Source organism: Erithacus rubecula (genome assembly GCF_903797595.1).
Source record: "Erithacus rubecula genome assembly, chromosome: 3".
Taxonomy (NCBI): domain Eukaryota; kingdom Metazoa; phylum Chordata; class Aves; order Passeriformes; family Muscicapidae; genus Erithacus; species Erithacus rubecula.
Genome location: NC_136689.1, coordinates 16,619,990 through 16,641,667, shown reverse-complemented (window position 1 = coordinate 16,641,667; position 21,678 = coordinate 16,619,990). Strand labels below are relative to the sequence as shown.

The window sequence follows — 21,678 nt, the reverse complement described above, 5'->3', positions numbered from 1 at the left end:
ATTATCACAACAGATGAAGATTTTCAGTCTCATCATGACTGCTAGCAGATTTTCCTTAAAACACACCATATCAGCCATCAGTATTCAGCCACCATTTGCCCTGCAGGTATCCACACATTCTGAGCTGATGAACCACAATCTCTGCTGGACAAGTCCAATGTTTTGAGTTTCTCCCTTCTTGTAAGGGGAAAACAGAATGAGTAATTAATTCTTTCAAATGCTTCCTTTCTGCATATGAGAATGTTGACTTTGTCTATTTCTACCATCATAACCTTTTTCATAGCATGTTGTGTAAGCATATAAATTAATTTTGTTTCAGTTGCATTCAATATGTGTGTATTTACACTGTCATCTCCCAAACTTCAACAGCCTGCAGAGAGGCATTAAGATGTAGGGGGAGGATAGGGAAAGTATAGCACATATTCCACTAAGACAAGACACTAAAGTCTTTACACTTCCCAAGAAGTACTTGGAGTTAGGTACATGACCCAGGACTTAAAGGTAGGTATTGATAAGGTAGTTATACACCCCTACATCCAGCACTAAAGAAGATAAATGCAATCACATGTATAATAAAGTTCCCTGAAAAGTCTAACTAATAGTAGGTGGTTTAGAATGTTTTAGCTCCTAATTCCCTAGTTAATATACTTCAAAAAATATATAGTAACAATGACAACAAGAACAACATAAAAATAAAAGACAAAGAATAACAGGGTTGAGCAGAACTCACTGCACGCCAGTGAGTTTTACCCTGTTAATCAGTAAGTACCCAAGTACTTTTATTTATGACATGTTGGTAAAAAACCAGGTTGTGAAACACAGAAAAACCCCCCAAACAAAAAACCCCCACAGCAAAAAAATAAAACAAGAACGCCAACAAATGTCACAAAAACAACAACAAAACTCCAAACAAAAAACAACCAAATAAAACCCACAAAAACCAAAACTCCCTACTTTTTTCTTTTGAAAATTAGTATGAAGATCAGCTTTTAAAACATGGTGAACAGCAGAGTGTGCCTGATTACCAGCACCAGAAATTGCTCTGGTTTGCTTGCACTAAGTGTAGAAGCAATAGAGATTTATTGTAGGGATGGTGAGGCACTCCAACAGGCTCCCCAGAGGGGCTGTGAATGCCCCATCCCTGGAAGTGCTCAAGGCCAGGTTGAATGAGGCTCTGAGTAAACTAATAGAAAGTGATTCCACTGATGGCAGGGGGTTTGAACTGGATGGTCTTTAGGGACCCTTTTAATCCACACTGTGAATTCAGTCAACAGGAGACATGTTTTAGAAAAACAGACACTCACTAAGGGAATAAATACATGCAGTTTTAACTGTGAAAACCCTGGCAAATCTTTATTTAAATCAAAACAGGGTATTGGATAACAAAACTTTACTGTAATAGAGAAGAAAATAGAGAAATTTATGGTGCACTTAAAAGCACATTTGGCTCAGAGATATTTTAAAGAGCAAATAGTGGGAGAACAGGAAGTACCAACATTCAGTATCACATATCGTTGTCCTGCTCTTATATCTTTCCAAAGGTGTGAGTTTCACTCAGGGGGAGAACACATCTAATTTTTACAATATTCTGTTGTTACCAAAGTCTGGTCAGGTTATTTTTATCTAGCCAATTTTCTCTCAGTTATTCACAAATTAATAGTGAAATAAAGTGACCTAAAACTTTTCTAGGGTAAAGATATGCTAAATATTTTCAAAATGGGATCACACCTTTGAGGAAAAAAATCTTTGTACTTAAATGATGCTACTACATGCCTAAGAAAAAAGCTCTATAATAGGATGGCTATGAACTTCATTTTATTTTAAAATGATTTTGAACTTCAAGATGATGTTTTAAAATCCTCAGCCAAAATATATCTGCTTAAAACTAATTTTTATGTGACAGGCCTCTGCAAAGTTGGAAAGAACATCCCCCCAGCAGTAATGGCTAAAGCACTAAGCTGGCCTGACAGCTACTCATGCTGCAATGAGGTTAAGTACTGAAGCAGCACCCCCATTTCACTCCTGTGGGTAGTTCATTCAACTCAATGTGGTAGTCGGATTAATCTCTTCTACATTTATTTCTTTCTACTCTACAGTAGGTACTGTAAGTAACAAAAAATATTCTCAACCTTGCTGCAAATCTCTGACATGCATATTAGACATTTATGTCTATGAAATGTATTAAAACAACTGTATTCTGAATCAACATTTTCTCAACAGTTACAAAACACATAAAATGGTTTGGGTTGGAAGGGACCCAAGCCCCTGCTGTGGGTAGGGACACCTTCCACCATCCCAGGTTTCTCAATGACCCACCCAACCAGGCCCTGAACACTTCCAGCAATAGGGCATCCAAAACTTCTCTGGGCTACCTGTTCCAGTGCTTCACCACCCTCACAGTAAAGAGCTTCCTCCCAATATCTAATCTAAATACCAATTTAAATCCTTTGCCCCTTGCCCTGTCATTATACATTTTTGGAAAAAAAAATCTCTCTCCATCTTCTTTGTAGGCTCCCTTCAGGAGGAAGGCCACAGTTACATCACCCCAAAGCTGTCTCCTCTCCAGGCTGAACAATCCCAGTTCTCAGCCTTTCCTCACAGGAAAGGTGCTCCATCCCTTTGCTAAACTTGGTGGCCCTCCTCTGGACTTGCTGCAACAGGTCCACACTTCCCTGCTGAGGATCCCAGAGCTGGATGCAGCACTGCAGGTGGTGTCTCAAGAGAGCAGAAGGACAGAATCCCCTCCCTTACCAGCTGCCCACACTGCTTTGGTGCAGCCCAGCACAGTTTGGCTTTCTGGGCTGTGAGTGCACATGGCTGGGTCGTGTCCAGCCTCTCACCCACCAGCATCCCCTCTGGGCAGGGCTGCTCTCACCCTGTCCATCCCCCAGACTGTGTTCATACCAGGGGTTGCCCTGACTCAGGGCACCTTGCACTTGGTCTTGTTGAGCCTCATGAGATTCCCATGTGCCTACTTCTTGAGTTGTCCAGGTCCCTCTGGGTGACATCCCATCCTTCAAACATGGCAACATCACCTCTCAAGCCTGGTGTCATCTGCAAATCTACCAAGGTGCACTCAACCCCACTATCTGTGTCATTGATGAAGATATTTAATAACGTTGGTCCCAATAATGGCCCCTGAGAGACACCACTAGTCACCCATGTCTATCAGGATGTTCAGCAGCATTCTACTTCCCATTCCAGTGAAGATTAACTCATCCAAAAATTACCTGGTAGGTCAGAAAATTATAATTTGCTGTCCTCTAGCACAGAAATCATGCAAGTTCAAAAAATGCACAATTGCTAATATAGTCACTGATAGAGAAAATGGTACTTTTATTAGTCTAGAGAACAGGTGAGACCTTTCCTGGGTAAAAACAGCAGACTGTCTCTAGACTAACTTGTACAGTTTGAAACAATAAAGAGCATTCTAAGAACACAGCTTTTCTTTGGACCTGAAGTAGAAACAGCATCTGAGAACCACAATATACTGCATTTAGTAGAAAATGGAAAGTAGCAAAGCTTGCAAAACCACAGTAAGTTTATCTGTAAAGCTGGCAGCTTCATCATCCTCCAAGAACATGTGTTTACCTGAAGAAGAGTTTGAACACACAATATTTTGCTTATTTTTTTCTTATAAATCCATTTCTCCCATAAAAGATATTATAGCTACCTACTAGGTTTGGTCTGAATGTCTCTCTCATTTCTACTAGTAAATTACACCCAAAATTTAAATCTTCCTGCTTCTGAACTACCTTTTTGAAAACACTAGTGTCAAAAGACAGTTCTTCAGTAACTCACTGTGATGTCTGCAAAAATCTGCTGTAAGGAAGCTTGACAGAAACACTGCTTGGATTTCTGTTTGAGGTGCAGGGCACTGTGCTACTTACCCAGAGCTAAAATCATTCTGATGTTGTGTTGTTCCCAGAAGTGGGTTAGTCACAAAATACTGCTGCAAAAGCCAGCTGTTCCTGGCTGAATTTCTACCAAAATATGACCCTGGCCATATCTACTACTATCTTCTACTTGTAATAAGCAGAAAGTGGTGATAAAAATAGACACACTACAGATATTTTAAACAGCACACATTTTAAATGGTAGCAATCTGTGACCTTGGAAGGTATTTGTTACCCTCCCCCAAATTTACATCTTTACACTACTCCAAGTATCTACTGTACAAATAACTTCAGTAAGTGTATTTATTAAATTAGCTCTATCCAGTAAAACCTAAGAATGCAAAAAACCCTACTATACAGATAAAAACATAAGTAAAGCAATTGCCAACTCCAAGGTATGTCTTCATTCAAAGTAAGATCCTTCTAAATAATCAAAGAAAAAAAAAGCCCAAAAGAAAGCTCTGAACCAGAACTCCCAGTGACTTTCCATCTGAAGAGTTAAAAAACCTTAAGCTGAATTTCAAAGAAGATTTAGGGTTTTATCCAACTGATTAAACACAGCTTTTAACAAGTGAAGTTGTAATTAGGCATAATGATAGCAGAACAAGCAAAGCTAGAATAATGCACATAAATTCTAACATAAGAAGTGGTCCACTTTCCTAACATTTCATGCTCTTTCTATTCAGACAGGGTTATTTCCTCTTCAGGGTGCTGGAGCTGGGGTGGAAACTTTCCATAGCACCTGCACTGGCAGAGGAATTTCTTGCTAGGAAGACAGCCACAAAGACCATGCTGACTCACATAGTGCCTAGGCTCTAGAAGCACCAGTTTTTAGTACTTCTGGAACATTCCAGAGGTTTCATTCCAAGAGGCCAATAAGAATTCAATCCCATGTGGTGCTATGCCAAGAGGCTGCAATGCAGAGTTGCAATTTTGTTCTCTCTGAACTGCTCAGCTGCTACCAAGTACAGTACAACTGACATGATTAAGGCTTCACTGAACTTTAATCAACACATTTCTGTAAAATATCGAAGCAAGTCACATAAATCAAAGTTCATGGGAAATCTTTGTCAAAACTAAGAAAGGAGATGGTGTAGAAAAGGTTTGGCTTGATGTTGATCTGGCTTTAACATGACATTTAAACTGTATGGGATTAGAATAATCCCAGCAAATATGGTACATAACTAAAACAAGAACCCAACACTGGTTTTAGGCAGCATATTGAAAAATTCTGCACAAAGATCAGTTACATGCCTCACAAACTTTGCTAATCCTTAAAGACTGGCTAGGTCCAAAAAAGAATCTAAAATTACAGTGATGAATCCAGTAATAACAAGAATGAAAAAGATCTATACAACTTCCATTCAAAATGAAAAACCCAACAAAAGCAGCATCTGCTAGCTAAGAAAGCTTTTTTAAATTTTTTACCAGTATTGTGTCAAAAAACAGAATTATTGCATCATTTGCATGATTTCCATTTTCTAATGAACACAAAGCTTCTTCACTGTTTTTTGGTTATTCGCTTTCAACTAGTAGCAGATATTGTAGATAATGCCAGGGGAAAAAAAAAACACTGCTTCAGATCCCCAACAGAAGACAATTATGCCAAAGACACTGTAATTCCCTTAACCTAATGTAAAAAAAAAAATAAAAAAAAAAAAAAATAGATCATTAAAAAGAGTTGTTTTTCACACAGATGAGTCTGAGAACCAAAATTCTGCAGTATTTTCTCAATACTTCCTACACTAAATTCAAGACCACAGAGAATCAGGTATAGATCAACTCCTGTGGAAAATGATCCACAGACATCCAGACTACAAAGGATTAAATCATCCACAACAAAAGAAAATCTAACCCAAGAAAAACAGCAGGAGAAAGACAACAGAGGCATTGACTGCTTGGATAGAACAGAAATGCTCTGACACAGTAACTCTCTCTTCAGCAGAAGACACCAATTCATCACATATCCAACATTCAGTATTTTTTTCCTACTATTTCCAGTCCTTCCTTTGGTTCCTTTCCTCTTTAGCACCCTCCCCATAAGCTCCCTGTAATTCCAACCCTGTCTGTGTCACAGCACACAGGAAAATCTTTCAGGCTTCTCAGATTCTGCTTCCACAAACCCTTTCATTCATATCCACATTGGTGTCTTTACTTGCAAAGCCACTGCTTTTTATTGCTATCCCTTCACCTGAAACAGCTTTCATCTATTCCCCGTCTGTCTCGGAAAGCATTCACCATTTCTACTCAACTGAAAAACTTATTTTTTCCCCACAAATCACTCTTATATGGATTTGCATCCATAGTCTCTCTGTACTGGATTTCAATTACGTTTTATAACAGAGAAGTAACAGTATTTGAAAGGTGCTGCAAATGCTAGTTGTCCATATATGTAACATCACAACATTATGTGGAGTGATAACCAGATGGTTATGTAACAGACTTACCCAGAGAGTTAAAGAAAACTCTAGAAAAATATTACATCACTGTGGCCTTTTTTACACTCATTCTCCAGGACCCCCAAACAAAACAGAATACCTTTTCTCTCCAGTAAAAAATATTTTTACTTTTACTAACCTTTAGTTACTTCAGATGAGAAAAATCTCCCATGCCTCTTAAAGCTCAGGGTTTACAGGAATAGCAGTCAGCTACCTGGCATGGTGTTTTTCATCAACTTTAGGACAGAAAAGCATTTGATGTATAATGAAATCATTTAACTCACCAATAAATGGAATTGAAGCCAGAGAGTCACCAGGTGGGCTGGAACTTGATGCTTTCCTTTCCTCTATTCTTTTTATGTGGACTTCTCTTCGAGCATCATTAGGTAACCAACAGGTAGTGTCTGAGGCTGCCTCTTGGTCATTTACAGCAAGAATGTAGGACTGATGCCTCAAAGGCTGGGGAGTTTGGTGGCCAGAAGGTGATTTGTCCCGCATGACCACCGTGTCTTTGTCATTTCCCTGAACATCCATTTGCAGACTTTCAGACTCACGAACATCTTCCCTTTCAAAACCCTGAATCTTTTGTTTGATGGAACCATCTACATTGTCAGAGGTAGTTAAACACTCACTTGTTGGCTGAACAAGTTTGGCTGAAGCTGGAGCCAGAGAGGAGGGCTGGATGGTTTTACCAGTTTCTGCTTTGTGATCTGGGGCACCTTCGGCTCGGATCCTTGACTGTTGGTTTAATGGACTGCTTTGATGCAAGTGATTCACTGTTCTTTGGTCTTTGCTGGCAATAGCATCCAGGCCCTGGTTAAGGGGAATCGACAGTTTTGCTGCATAGGGAGCTGAGTTCTTCAGAGAGCTACTTCTAGAACTTCTGGCTGGTGTGAGAGACAACCTCTCTTGTGAAACACCTGCAGATTTTGAAATTCCCACAGGAGTCTGTGAATCGCGAGAAGGCTGTAATATTTTAATATCTGGTGAAACTTTTTGAAAGTGAGAACCAGGCAGAGAAGCTCTGCTACCTGCTCTCCTGTTGTCTGAAATATAAGTATTTGGAGCAATAGGAAAATTTTGACCTCGAAGGGACATATGAAATGCATGTTGTCTAGATCTGTCATAAATACCTCGCCGATCATCTTGTTCAGTAAACCCTGTCCATTTGTAAGTCTTTCTCCTATCTCCATTTGCATCTGCAATCATATTGTCAGAATGAAAATTCTCTAGCACTTCACCCTGTTTGCTGAGATAATCCCATGACCGAGCCCTGTGATTTCTAGCATTGACTGAAGGTGAAGTTAGAGTATCTTGAGAAGCACTTCGTGGCCACTCTTTCATCAACACGGGCTCTTCAAGCCTTTCCTGGGATACACTTCTCTGCCGGATCTGGACAGACTGTGGAACCCTGTCGTGAGAGGTGCTCCTGCGCCGTACCTGAGAAGCAGTGCGATTTGGCACCACCTGATTATACTCAGCTGTGCTCTGAGAGGCTGCCCTTAAGCTGTCTAACCTTTCCTGTATTGTTCGGGAGCCATACATGTGCATGCGCCTATTATCAATGTACTCCTTGTAAGTTTTGTAGGTCTTCCAGTCTATGTGCTGGTGGGAGGTTGGAGAACTGTAGTGATTAGTAGAGACTGAGGGCGACTCTGTGGCTTGAGTAGAAGGTCTAGTGTTTGGGATGCCTTCTGGACACACTACATAATTTGAAGCTTTACCTACTGTTCCAGTTGTATCAACTGGTCTTGTTATTGGAGTCTGGGGAAGTACAATGGCAGTGGACACTAAGGATGGTGGTGATGTGGTCCATGCTTTTAGATTGGTTTGATCTTTTAAGCCGTATCTTACTTCCTCTGTCCTGTGTGATGGACCAGCATGGTTATTTCTGCAAGACGGCAAATCTACAGCCTTCTCAGAAGGCACAATAACAGTCCTTACAGTTTCATTGCAAACACACACAGCTGTATTTGACTTTGCAATGTCTGTTGGTGATGGAGGCACTTGTATTTCCATTCTGTAGGCCCTCTCTGGCTGTGCCAATGCCCGGACTGGTCTACTGACTTGTTGTTTCCCCAGCGAGAAGTCGGAAGGGAGCTTGTCTCCAGCTTGTGCCTTAACAGAGGCTGTGGATGTCAGGCGTGGATAACATATGGGTGGTGGTTCAGGTATGTTGTGGGCATTACCACTGTAGGCTTCGTTGCCTTTCAGGTAGGCATCTTGGGAATACGCCTGTGGAGAGAAGATTAAGTGAGTATATAGTAGTAAGGGAGATGGAAAAGTTCTCCATGAGTATTTGCATGAGCGAGCTTCAAGGGAGGGGAACACAGGTTCAAAATTCACACTCCCCCTAATTTCAGGCAAAATGTTAGTTCAAAAGATAAAACCAGCATTCCATCCCCTTAGTGAACAGAAACAGAACAAGCAAAATCATGGCATACAATCCCTCAACAATTAAAAAACGGAACTGATGATCAATTCTAGGAAATACTGCAAAAGTAGGGCACTGAGTCAGGTTTCTCAAAATCCATGAGCAGACAACAATTTTTGTCCCCTTAAATTCTGCTTCCTAACGTGATACTTCACATATTTTTCTCATTTAAGCCTCCCATTGCTGGAAACTGGAATTTCACAGCAACTGATAGGTTAAAATGCTGCGCAATAAATTCAACTAGAACTAGAAAATTCTCTATACACTTAGGTATACAACAACTCTGTTCACTTAATGCAGTACATATGAAAAGTACAGACAAATAAATATACATACACACACACTCCTCTAAGATGACTTCTACACAAAAGCTACCATTCCTAAACATATAATGAGTAAATTGAAGCAGCAACACATTGTTGTGAGCCAACACCCTGTAAGTCATCTTATATCTTGCAGAAGACAGCAAGTACATGGTACAAGAATTTTACTGCAAAAAATATTAATGATATTTAGCATTTTTAACTTTGAGGTATAAACAGTATGAAAATTCATACATATTCACTACCGTCCATGCACTACTGAAACCCAAACTGAAATCTAATTTCCTTAGTGCCTTTTGTATCTTCATGCATAACAACCTGACTCCTAAGAAAAAAATGGTTATGTTACACTTAGTACGTTTTTGCAGCAGTTCTGAAAGCAGCATTTGTCATTGTGAAATTAAGAGAACATTCAAAATAATAAATCTATGAGAAGCATCCAGCATACTTAAACAATATTCTGTTACTGAAAAACTTCAGCATGACTCGGTTCAGTTTGAACATAATGAAATAAAGAGCAATGCAGAACCTGCCAATGTAACAGAAGATTAAAATAATTTCTCAGGGCTTTTACACACTTAGGAGTGCTATCATATCACAGCATTTCCTGTTCAAATAATAACATGCTCAATTCCAGTATATCAATATGCTCTTTCTTAACAGTAGACAGTTATAAAAGCCCAAGTGCAGCCACAAAATTAACACAGAGCAAAGTAGAGAGGAGGGCGAGGCATTTGCAATACTGCTGCAATGTTATACCGAGCATTAGTGAAGTGCAAAATATTAAAGCACACTAAAACAGACCAATAACACAGGCACAAACCACAAATCAAGAAATCAGCATTATGAAGAAAATTCAGCTCAGACTATCTAGCTCATTTCCAAACTTGTTGTTTCATATTCTTGCTTCTCACAAATCATTGAGAAAAACATGCCTTACAATACCATCAGAGAAATGGCTACTGTTCATTTCTTACCAGTGCTGTGACATCCTTTGTAAACTGCAGCTGGCAGAAAACAGGAAAATACAGTAAAAACTGCTTACAGATGTAAAGACAGAATTATCTTGTCATATTGATGTTGACTACAGCAAGCTAAAAATACAGCTACACCGATTTCACTGGAAGGTACCAACAGACATAAAGAGCAGTAGAGCATAAAAAATAACTTCACCCTCCTTGTGAGCACGTCCATTTCAGGCTTTTATCTGCTCCTTATGTTTATCCTGCACCTTTACAGAAAGCAAAATATGTTAGTGCCATTTTGCCTTGGTGCATATCTACAGCTGCCTGCAGTGAGCTCTGGCTCCGTGGGATGAGATTTCCCTTCCACTACAGCAACATAAGTGTCTCTCATTTCCCTGGGCTGCTACCATCCATCCCTGCTTCCTGGTGACGAAACAAGGGCTTTATTATGCATTTAAAACAGCACGCCCCTTCCTCACATATACATGACCACGAACTGTCAGCTGACTGCAGCTGCTCTCACGCTGTACGTGACAGCTGAAAATTAGAGGAATGATGCTGCAGAAACACTCTCCTCATGTGATCTGTAATTTTTTTCCCTCCACTCATAGTAAAAATCAGGACAGGCTTCCACTGACACATTTAATGGGAGGAAGGAATGTATGAAGATAAACATTTCTAAACCTTCAAATAAATGGCTATTTAAGATTGTGATGAATTAAATAAAGAAATTAAACTTAAAATTAAATAAAAGAATTATGAAGAATTAAATTAAAAAATTGGAAGAGATGCTGAAGGCTCTAAAACCAGATTAAGCGAGATCATTCTGGCATGCAAAACCAACAAAACCCATCATCTATTGCTCTCTAATCGGAAAATAATTATCAATTTATACAGCTGAAAAAACAGCTGCTATCCCACCTTCTCTGGGATTTAATGCACACATTACAACCACAGAAAACACTCCATTTGTGTTTTTGTAAAACATTCCCCCTGACAAACAATGCCTCATTGACTTTGACAGCAGGAAGGCTAAATTCCAAAGCTCGTGTGATCTGATTGCAGCTCAAGACCAGAAGTGAGAATAAAAAAATCAGTTCTCAGTTCTTGACAAAATTTATCACAGGTATTAAAATATCACCTTCAGAAGACAGCATTTCCAAAATGAGAACAGCTAGGTTTTCTCCTCCCAAAACCAAGTCTGTTTCCATGATTGCAGGTATATCCAGACAGACAGACTGCCAGTTCTGTGTAAGACAGTTACTGCAAAGTGTGTTTCTCCTCTCAATCTCATTCCACCCACTACCCAAGAAAGCACTGAAACAAAGCAGAACACACTTCCAAGAAAGAGAAAGTTTATAGACAGGACTGTGATACTTCCACAAAGAATATTTGGTATATTTGTTTCATAACTCTGATTATGGGCCTATAGAAAATAATGCAAATTACAAAGAAACTGATGGATTTGTCCTGGAAATGTCACACTGAAGGATCCGCTTTTTTACTAATGAAATATTTTAACTGCTTTAGGCACAAAGTGATGAGATTTTTAGAAGAGGTTTAGAAACTAAGAAATCTGAAATACACCAATTTATTAATTATTTCATACATTGTTTTAATATTTAACATATTTTGCAATAACACAAAACACAGCTTGAATATTACTCTCTCTTTAGTTTCTGTAATAATAAATCACGTGGAAAATGAGACCTTAATCTCTAAGTAACTGCAACAGGGTATGTTCATAAAAATGTCATTAGGGTATGGCTGAATTTTAGGTGTTCATAGTCTTAAAACAAAAGCCAAATCAACCAAAATAAAAAAAACAAACTCAGAGAACAAAAATATTTTTTAAATACCCAGACTAGTGATGCTCCTGATTCAGACACCAAGTCATTTCAATTTCCAGAACTGGATACTCAGCAGTTATTCAGAAGTTCCAACATTATCCAAAATTAGTCTAGATGTTTAATGAGCTCTTTTTCACCTTCTCAAAACAACGACAGCTTTAAAAGACTACCATACAAATGTAGCAATTTAGAGTGACATTAACTGCTCTGATGGATAACAGCTCTGCAACAATTACTTGAAGAAAATTGCTGCTCTTACAGTAAGAGCTCAGCGTGTTTTTAGTTATTGGGTACCATTTCTTCCCACCTGGCAATCTGGTTTTGTTTGCACAAAGTTTGCAAACTCCTATGGTAAAGGATTAATTTTTGACTGTGAATTTGTACAACCATTAAGGGTTTAACTCCTATCGTTTTAAGCAAATAAACCATTTTACAAGGTACTGAATTAGCCAACTAAAATTCAGCTGAAGGGCTTTGGTCCCACTTTTACCCCCTTGATTTTACACTGTTAGATGTTAGAATAGTAACAGCCAAATGCATGAGGATTCCTGTGGGAAACCCTGTACTTTCAAGAGCTCAAATCACCATATCCTACACCAATTAGCCCAAATCCACCCAAACATGCAGCCCTGTATTTCACTGAGGATGGGTGTGCTTCACTACACTACAGGACAAATATCAATAATGTCAACAGAACTATTCACTAAATTGCTGGTAAGCATTTTGATGAATCAGAAGCTAACATGCCCAACTCCTTGTAAGACTGAGCTTGAGGCATTCCTTTTTCCTTCTCCAATCGCTTTGGCTTCAGATTTTATTTCTTCACTACTAAATTGTCCTCTTCCCTGGTCTTAACTTAGTCTCTCAGTCATCATGAGTATGCAAGCTGCACACCAGAAAAGGTTTACAGCTCTCATAAAAGGAAACACTTTCTAGTTACAGTTTTTTCTGGCAAGAATGTTAGTAATACAGCTCAAGTGCTTTCATTTGACTCAGACACCCAAACACTACAGTCAGATAATGTTATTTGAAAAAAACTCCAAAAACACATACTCTTTCTTCCTAAAGGCAATGCATTTTTAGTATACAAAATTTAATGCCTTAGGCCAAATAAATTTTATTTCCAAATAACAAGACAGTCTCTTATATAGCTTGTAAGTCTAAACTGTGGTTGGGAGGGTTGATGAAAATGGTATTTTCTAACATGCAGTGTTTGACAATAAAACTTAAGTCTCTTCTAGGTCACTGTGTCTTCAGACACACCCCGTCTTCCACTGTACTTGCTGCCACAGCTTTAATATTAACCTCTGTACACATCAGTAACTGTCAGTACAAAATCTGCAAGCAAAATAGTGCTCCAATTCTCTGGATTAAATACAGCTACTCAGAAAAATATCTCTATCCTTATTAAAGGATAAAGCAAATTCAAATATTTCAGAGTTTTCCATGTTGCTCCATTAGGTCTGGTGCAACTGGATGGTCACAGGAAGAAAAACAAAATTAAACTGGAAGTCTTTAAGACAGAAGCTAACTGTGGGCAGACCTGTAGCCAGAGAGACAAGGTTACTGAGGCATGTAAAACTCTAGGATATATTTCCTCATTTAAGTTATTTTTCTTTTTGCTGTTGTTGGGGGAGGTTCTTCCCTTTTATTTTTTAATTAAAATTACAGGTGCACAGCTGGTGATTTCAGGATATTACATGGCCTTGAAAATCACCAAATCCCACAAAAATTTTAAGTTCAGAAATGATAATGCAGCATACTCTTCTGTACAAACCTTCCAATATACTGAAAATTTCCACATCAGCTGACTAGAAAGAAAAAGAATCAAAAAAATCTGTGTTTCACTTGACTTTTACCCATTTTCCTGGTCATTCCCATCTAGGATTTTTGGTTCCCCTACTATCTATGACAAGAGAAACATTTCAGTTACTGATCTGCAGCTTCACTGGTTTGTAATTCTGAGGAAAGATTAAGATTTAACTAAATTTATAAAAGAAATATAATAGTAAAGAACATTCTTTTATTCCCACCTTTATCATTATTCATAGAAAGCTCAATAACATCTTTCTGTAAATGAAACTGTGAAGTTCCTTCTGGAAGGCTAAGGCACATTTCAACAGATCTGGACACTAATAAAATTTAATGGTGACAACACTCAAGACCACTCTTACCTTTAGGGGCAATTCCTGCAAGGAAATGGTTTTTTAGAAATGAAACTATTGTAAGTTGGCTAAAAGTTAGTTTTGAGTGAGTGTGTAGTGAGAAAAATACTAGAAAATGAATGGTGAAAAAAAGGATACCTTACCTATAGTATGTATGGTTATATACAACATAGTTATATACATCTACAAAATAGTATCTACATGTATTTACCTACAATAAGCACCATATAGAATCATTAATATGCTACATTACTAATAACCTTCCAAATAAACAGCTCCAATGCAGATCATATTAAAGATACTATTTTTCAAAGAGTGGCATTTTCAAATACTTGGTACTTAGAAATTCTGTGACCTGTAGGCTGCATTTTTTTTTACATACACAAGGAACAATAAGCAAGTACATTGCAATGTGAAACATTCCCACAAAAATGGTCCAAAAATCCTGCATATGGAGGATGCACTAACATACACACGTTAAACACAACAAAGCCTATTGATAACAGTCATAATAATGCTCACCTGTAAACAGGCTTAGAAAACTCAATTTACTCTATGGAGCACCTTGACATTAACTATTTTTTACATAGCACAAAAAGCTTTTTAACAACTGGAAAGATGACAGAATTTAAACAGTATTTTAGTACTGAACTTGTTATCCAAAGGCTACAAAACAGCAATAATTTCATTGAATACACTTGAGAAAAATAAACTACTTGCAGTTGACCTAAATGCATCTTCCCATTTGTATGAAGTCAGTGGTACTAAAACCTATAAGATGCCAAAATTCTGTCAAAAAAGGTTGAGAATGCTACAGAAATTGCATATAGATACATCAAATTTGAAACACTGAGGATAACATGACAAAAATAATACTCTTCTTCCTAGTTTAATAATGATCCTATACCTAGACATGTTTCAAAATATCTTTTGACAAATTTAAGTAAATTCATCATGAATTTGAGGAGAAGCATGAAAAAACCCAACACACACACAGCTGTCAAGAGTTTAAGACTTTGTTATGGATATAGATGTCTTAAGTATCTTTTTACCCATCCACAAAGTGACATTTTCAACATCACACCAGTGGACAAATACAACTGACATTGGTTTCACTAAAGGTAGGATTTCACAGGTAATTCCCTTCCAAGTAAGCACTGTTCACATGCCACAGAGGACAATGGCCTGTGAATTGAACTTCCTTGTTACTATTGATGAATGGATTTGAAGGCGTGTTTTCAGGAAATCAAATATACCAAGAGGTCCAGAGACATAGATGGATATTTTTGAAAACTAAACTCAAGGTTTATAAATAGCAAACTAAGGATAGAAACAAGCATCTGTGTTTCTAGCCCCCAGTCACGAGCACACTACCAAGTACTATAAAATTTAGCACAACCAGCATTGTTCCTGACTATAATGAAACTATTCCATCCCCACTGCACTAGATGCAGCATTTATTAGCTCACACTACAATATGAAGTAGTGCTTGAAGCTTGGCTATTTTTACATCATTCCAGTATTTAACATTGGTTTGCAGTGAGTGACACTATTTGAAGACATTTACAGTGACATACGTCACAGAAAACAACTCAGTTATTCAACATTCTATAACAGCTTACATAACACAGCTTCAGCTGCAAGTTTTTCCTCTGTTATAATTCAGAGGAATTGCATAGCTACTTCATTTTACTGAATTACTGAGAATGTACTGTACCAAAAGACTGCAAATTATTTTAGAAATGCTAAAATCTTTCCTCCTGTGTGGTGGGCTAAAACAGATACAGTTAAAGGCCACAATTGACAGACTGCTGCAAGTTGCAATTCCTTTTTATCATCACAGTTTTTTCACAAGTTGCAGTTCAGTCATTGAAGACTGACCTGAAAACATATATACTGAAGTGTTTTGTGACAGGACTGAATGAAAAAACTGCTGCTACCAGAGGTCATTTCCAATAGGCCCAAGTACACCCAGTGCTCAGCCTTATGGACACAGGAAACCTGCACTTCCATGGCTTTCCTCTAGAAAATCCTATGTGGAACTGGAAGCCCCAACAGCAGCTCACTTTGTCCCAAACAAATGCATCTAGCAAACAGCAGCATAAAATTCTTCTGTATCATGACCCAACCCAACAGTGAACAACTGAAGCAACTCACAAGCTACAGGGTCAAGAAAAGATTTCCTGTAAAATGATGACTTCACCTGACAAACCTAATCCTCTTTCTATTGTCAACAAAGCAACCTCACATACAAAATCCACAACAGTTATCACATCTTAAACTCAGAAGAACTTTTGTATAATGATGCCTGAAGATTTTTCATACATCCAATCTTTTTCTAGAACTTCCACAGGCAGGTATTTTTTTCCTCTTTTCTTTACTCTCAACCTCCTCAAGGAGAAAAACCTTCTGTTCTTTTCGTTAATATCTTTTCCTAACCCATAATCGCAACAATCTTTTTTTGCCCTCTGCCACATCTCACCTGTTGATATAACAAGTTATATATCAAGACAACCAATTATTTTTCATTTATACTTCACCTGAAGTTGGCACTTTGTCTCTCACCAACAGAGATGATGTGCCTAAGACTTTTTCATCCAGAGAAATATAAATGTTTAACTTTAAAACTATAAATCCTGCATTGTGCAGATTGTTACACTATTATGGCTACAAGACTGCATTAGGAGCATATGGCATTCAGATAATTTAAATGTTAGCATTATTCCTGCATTTATATACATTCACAGTTCAATTTTAAAAAAACCAAAAAAAAAAAAAAAAAAAAAACAACCACCAAGAAACACCCCAATAGCTTTTCTCTCCCACTTTTTAATGCAATCAAATCTCACATCCTGCCCCAACATTTTCTGTGTTGGATTACTGAAATATGTCTTCATCAAATATTCTAAAAATATCACTTATAATCTAATAATCTTGGCTTGTTATCCTAGCTGGAGAGTTTCTGTACCAGCTATCTTCGCTTTAATGCAAAACAAAGTTTTTTGGTATTTTTCTTATTCATTTGTTCTGTAATAATGAAAAACAGCTACTGAAACCCATAGGTTTTTCTTAACACAGGGTCATATTACTACTTCTGTGTGGATTAGAAAATACACTTTCCCAACTATTAACAAGGAAATCTACCCTGCTTATCTTCTCTCCCCTGCTTCCAATTAAAAATAAACAAGAGCATATCAATACACTATGTGTTTTTTTGATTCTTCACAATATGCACTTCCATATTGGGTATTATTCAAGACTTTACAACCTAGAGACACTAAATAAGAGATGGATTATCTTATCACACATGCAGGACCTCAATTAAAATCAAGAAAAAATAGGCACTAGTGCAACAAAACACTTAAAAGCAGTCACAGCTAAAATATTTGGTAATAACCTTTGGCCTCCTTTAGAACTGGACAACCTAGTTAAAGAAAGCCATCTGATTCAAAAATTCTAGCATAATGAAATTAATCCAAATTACAGTAAAACTATGATCAAGATGTATTTTTTAACATGGTAGAAATATGATGTGAAGACAACACTCCCTATATTTGGATTCCCCTGAATTTTCCAGCATGGCAAGGAGTTGAAAAATATCTAAGGAGGTACAAAAAGATATATATTAACTCTATTTGCTGATAGCACACTTCAAAGACTTTGTAACCAACAACAGAACATTTTTGTTTAGGTAATATACTCTCTGAACAGAGGCTTCATAAACATACCAGTTGAAGGATGTCCTCATCTTTTGGCATAACACTAAGTTCCAATACGCTGTCACTGAAAGAAATAGAAAAAAAAAAAAAGTCACAGATTAACTTTCAGAGATTTTCAATTTTTACTACAAAGATAATCCGTTTACTTCCATAGATGAAAACTGTTTGAAAACTCCAACACTCAGCTATTATGACAAACACATGGCACAACAAAAGTAAACACTGATTTCCACTAGAATCTCAGGAAGTAAGAGTAGAAGAGAAATCTGACTGAGCCAGTTTACTGAGCCAACACACTCGTTTGGGCAGCTTTATTTCCTTCTGGTTTTTTTTCCCCTCGAGTCCTGTTTGGAGCTTTCTTGGACAAAACAGCATGACAAATTGTGAATAAAAGCTAAAACTTTCCTCTTTCTTCAATTTAAAATTAAATTCTCTTAGTATTCTTTAAAATTGCTGTAGTGACATCACAATCACCACATCATGAAAAAGAGGAGCAATACCAAGACAAGTACTGACCTACACCTTTCCACTCCAATCACCTCTTAGCACAATCAACTTAAACAGTCATTGAGATGATATCTGAAATATGGATGAAAAATACTTGCTATCTGTAAGTGCTGCACTCATCAGTCTGAGCTGCTGAAATCAAAAGCAGCAGCAGCATAAAGATCCAGGAATCTGAATAGTTCAATCAGTGTGACACAAACACAAGCAAAATCAGGACACCAAATATACAATGTACCAGCTACCCTGCTGAACTTAAAAACAGTGAAATGCATAGTTGGCATCCACCAGAAATAAGGTATTTTTGCAAGCAAGAAAGAAGCATATGCTTGTAGCATGGGACAAAGAAGAGATGAATTTATTATCTCATCTGAGATAATGGAATAATCTGTTTGCATTCATTAAATGTGAAGTGGAACAGGTACAGAGAAGGGCTACAAAAGACTATACTGTACAGTCTATTATAACAAGGCCAAAAAACCCAAATTAAATTACTGTGAGCATTACTTAGAAATCTCACATGTCTGAACTAAAAAGAGATATTTAAAAAAACCTGACCATTATCAGTGTAAGGAAAAAAAGGTGTACAACCTAATTTGGTATCTTAGAAATCAGTTCATCTGTACTGGTTAGAACAATGCATTAAGTGAGAAAAGACAAAACCAGCACAAAGACCAGCCCAACCACATGGAAGCACTGAGAAGAACCTCAGTTTATCTCTGCAGAAAGGAAAGTGACTATCTCAAAAAGTGATTATGTGATTTATTATGCTTTCTTATATGAAAAATGTTTCTATTTTGTGGTTCCTTTTCCATTCTCTAGCAACCACAGATGTAAGGCTGAATTCCAAAATTGCAGAGTAAGGGTATTTGGTTTCAATCTTTTTAAGCCATTATTCATTTTGGAAAAGAGTGTTCTTCAAGCTGCATAAAACTTACTTTAGTCTTAAAACTGAAGATCAGCAGTGATTTAGGCTTTTGTTTTTAAGTCCACACACATCTAGGTAAAAGTAAGTCTTCAAAAGCTTTGTGAGGATTATTTTAAAATACTGAATTATAAGAAACAAGGGAGCATTGACTTCATGTGCATTTACAACAGCATTTCCTACATTGACTGAATGCATAAACAGCTTGAGGCACTTTTAACAAAGTGTTCAGATTTCAGTTCTACACATGGATAGCATGTATGTATAAATCATATCAGGTAACTGCTTACTTGCAGGACGAAGACTTTGGATGTCAAAAATATGATAGCATTGCTCCTTTTGGAAGTACTTTTTATATAAAGAAATATAATTTGACACAGAACAAATGATACTCATTTAAGTATTTTGCATGTTTCCCCTCCTCCCCCTTTTAAAGAAAGTGATTAAATCCATTTACACAATTAACATATTTTTAGAAGACATTCAGAAGACTAAAGAGTTCTATTCAGAAACAATGTTTTCCACATAATTCAAATAACTACTGAACTATTCTATTCCTGTTTGCATGAAGAACCTTTTGGAGACAATTTGGATTCTTACTTTATATTTTGTGACATGCTATAAGGACATTTTAAAATTCTCATATCAAAAACAAAGAGTATTAAGGAAGACTTTTGGTTTATTGTACAATAGAATTTAAATGCAAATTATGAACTAGAAAGTGTTAGTAAGCAGAAAGTGACAGTCTACAGAGGAGCTCCAGACAACTCTCAGATATTTATCATTCCAAATACTTTAAAATTCAAATGTCTTGACTCCAAGTCATCAAACTAAAGCACTAATCATAAAGCCTATAATAGTGCATTATTTTGCATTAATTAAACAAATTCAGTAGCTAAACTCTGTACATTTCTGAGTAAACCCAAACAATTCCAAGAACAGTTTGAAAAGAGAAACAAGCAGAACAATCATTCAAATTCCCCAGTTTAAGAAAAAAGGGGGGAGGGAAGTGAAGTTGCACATCAGAATCTGATTCTTCTTTTATTTGGAATCATAAGTAATTTACAGAGTTTATGTTAGCAATCAACATATGACCAAGTTGATTATATATGTAAACAGATAAGAAGAAATTCTTAATGGACCAAGTAAGCAACTGTTGGCAAAGAGCAGGAAATGTAGAGTTAAAAGTGTAGTCACGATTAACCAGCCACTCTTCTAAGGTGTGCCTTTCGTCTCCCAGAGGAAATAATCAGTTTAACTTTAGTTTTGCTATCTCCAAGCAGAGGAAAATAGAAAATATTCTAGACACAGCTTGAAACTTTTCTGGGAACAGTACAGAGCATGGCTGAATTATATCCCATCTTTAAGTTCCACTGGAAGATATGGCTATCACTTAATCTAAAGCAGTTAAGTTCTGATGTCTGCAGCATTATTTAATGAAGACAAGTAGCTAAAATTGAACATTTTTTTTTTTAGAAAAATAATAAGCAGCTATAAAAATGGAGCCACAGAAGTAATTAAAAAAACCAAACCTGCCAGTCTGCACTGAGTTTTATTGCAAACAGCTGAACAGCGAGCAATGGGGAAGCCCTCTCTTTAGAGAGGAGGAAATGTGTTGTAATTTTTAAAAATTCTCTGAAGATGAGTAAAATGACAAAAGAATAAGCATTTACATTCATTAATATGTTTAAATGAATAATTACAAAGATAAAAGTACAGCAATTAAAACCAACATACAACATATTACGACTATGAAGGAAACTGCCTTTAGTCATAAAAAAATATTTCAGCTGACAACTCATCCTTTCAAAAGACCTTTCAGCAAGCTGCCTCCACAAGGGCAAATAAAGAGCCAATGTGTGCTTGATGCAACACCAGCTACAAAACACAGCAAAAACTGTTTCACTAGGTGCTTTTAATGTGAAGAGTGTAAGTACATTCAAGAGTGAATTTGTGGAAGAATTACTAAATCAAGCAATGAAGATAAAACCTGTGGTTTAGCAACTTTCTGAAGCAAGGATCTATAAAAAGTGGGCTGATATCTGACCACTCACTCTATAGTTCAGTGCTTTCAGGGACTTTAAAGAAATCTTTACTGGGTATTATCATAGAGGATAATCTGGCATAACAGACCATCAGTCTACCCAGGTGGCAATGCTAATGCAAGAGCAGCATGCATCATAATGCAATTTTATTTGCCACAAAATGATAGCACAAGAAGTAAAAAACTTACATTCAGACCAAACTGCCATGAGCTCAAAAACACTCTTTTCAAGCTGGTTGTTCAGTCACATGAGAAGTACTGCCAGTAAGCTACAAGATACACCTGATGTGGAGTCTGAGCTCTCTTGATTGGATCAGAATTAATATTTATCTTGTTATCCTAAGAGGTTCAACTTAGATTTTCTGATGGTTGTGTATGCTGTATAAAATGCTCAAGGACACACATGACCTTTTGT

General features: G+C 37.2%; 1 protein-coding gene across 7 annotated transcripts in view; it reads right to left on the bottom strand.

The window, feature by feature from the left end:
- ARHGAP21 (Rho GTPase activating protein 21) overlaps nucleotides 1-21,678 on the bottom strand; it is a 111,512-nt gene that overhangs the window by 23,014 nt on the left and 66,820 nt on the right. For 5 of the 7 annotated variants that reach the window (XM_079300577.1, XM_079300578.1, XM_079300576.1 and 2 more), the window contains 3 exons: nucleotides 17,800-17,854; nucleotides 10,069-10,098; nucleotides 6,619-8,569 (listed from right to left, as the gene is read on the bottom strand). In XM_079300577.1, coding sequence (XP_079156703.1) covers nucleotides 6,619-8,569; nucleotides 10,069-10,098; nucleotides 17,800-17,854 — 2,036 coding nt within the window. The remainder of the gene's footprint in view (nucleotides 1-6,618; nucleotides 8,570-10,068; nucleotides 10,099-17,799; nucleotides 17,855-21,678) is intronic. The other 2 variants (XM_079300580.1, XM_079300581.1) reach the window with 1 other exon arrangement.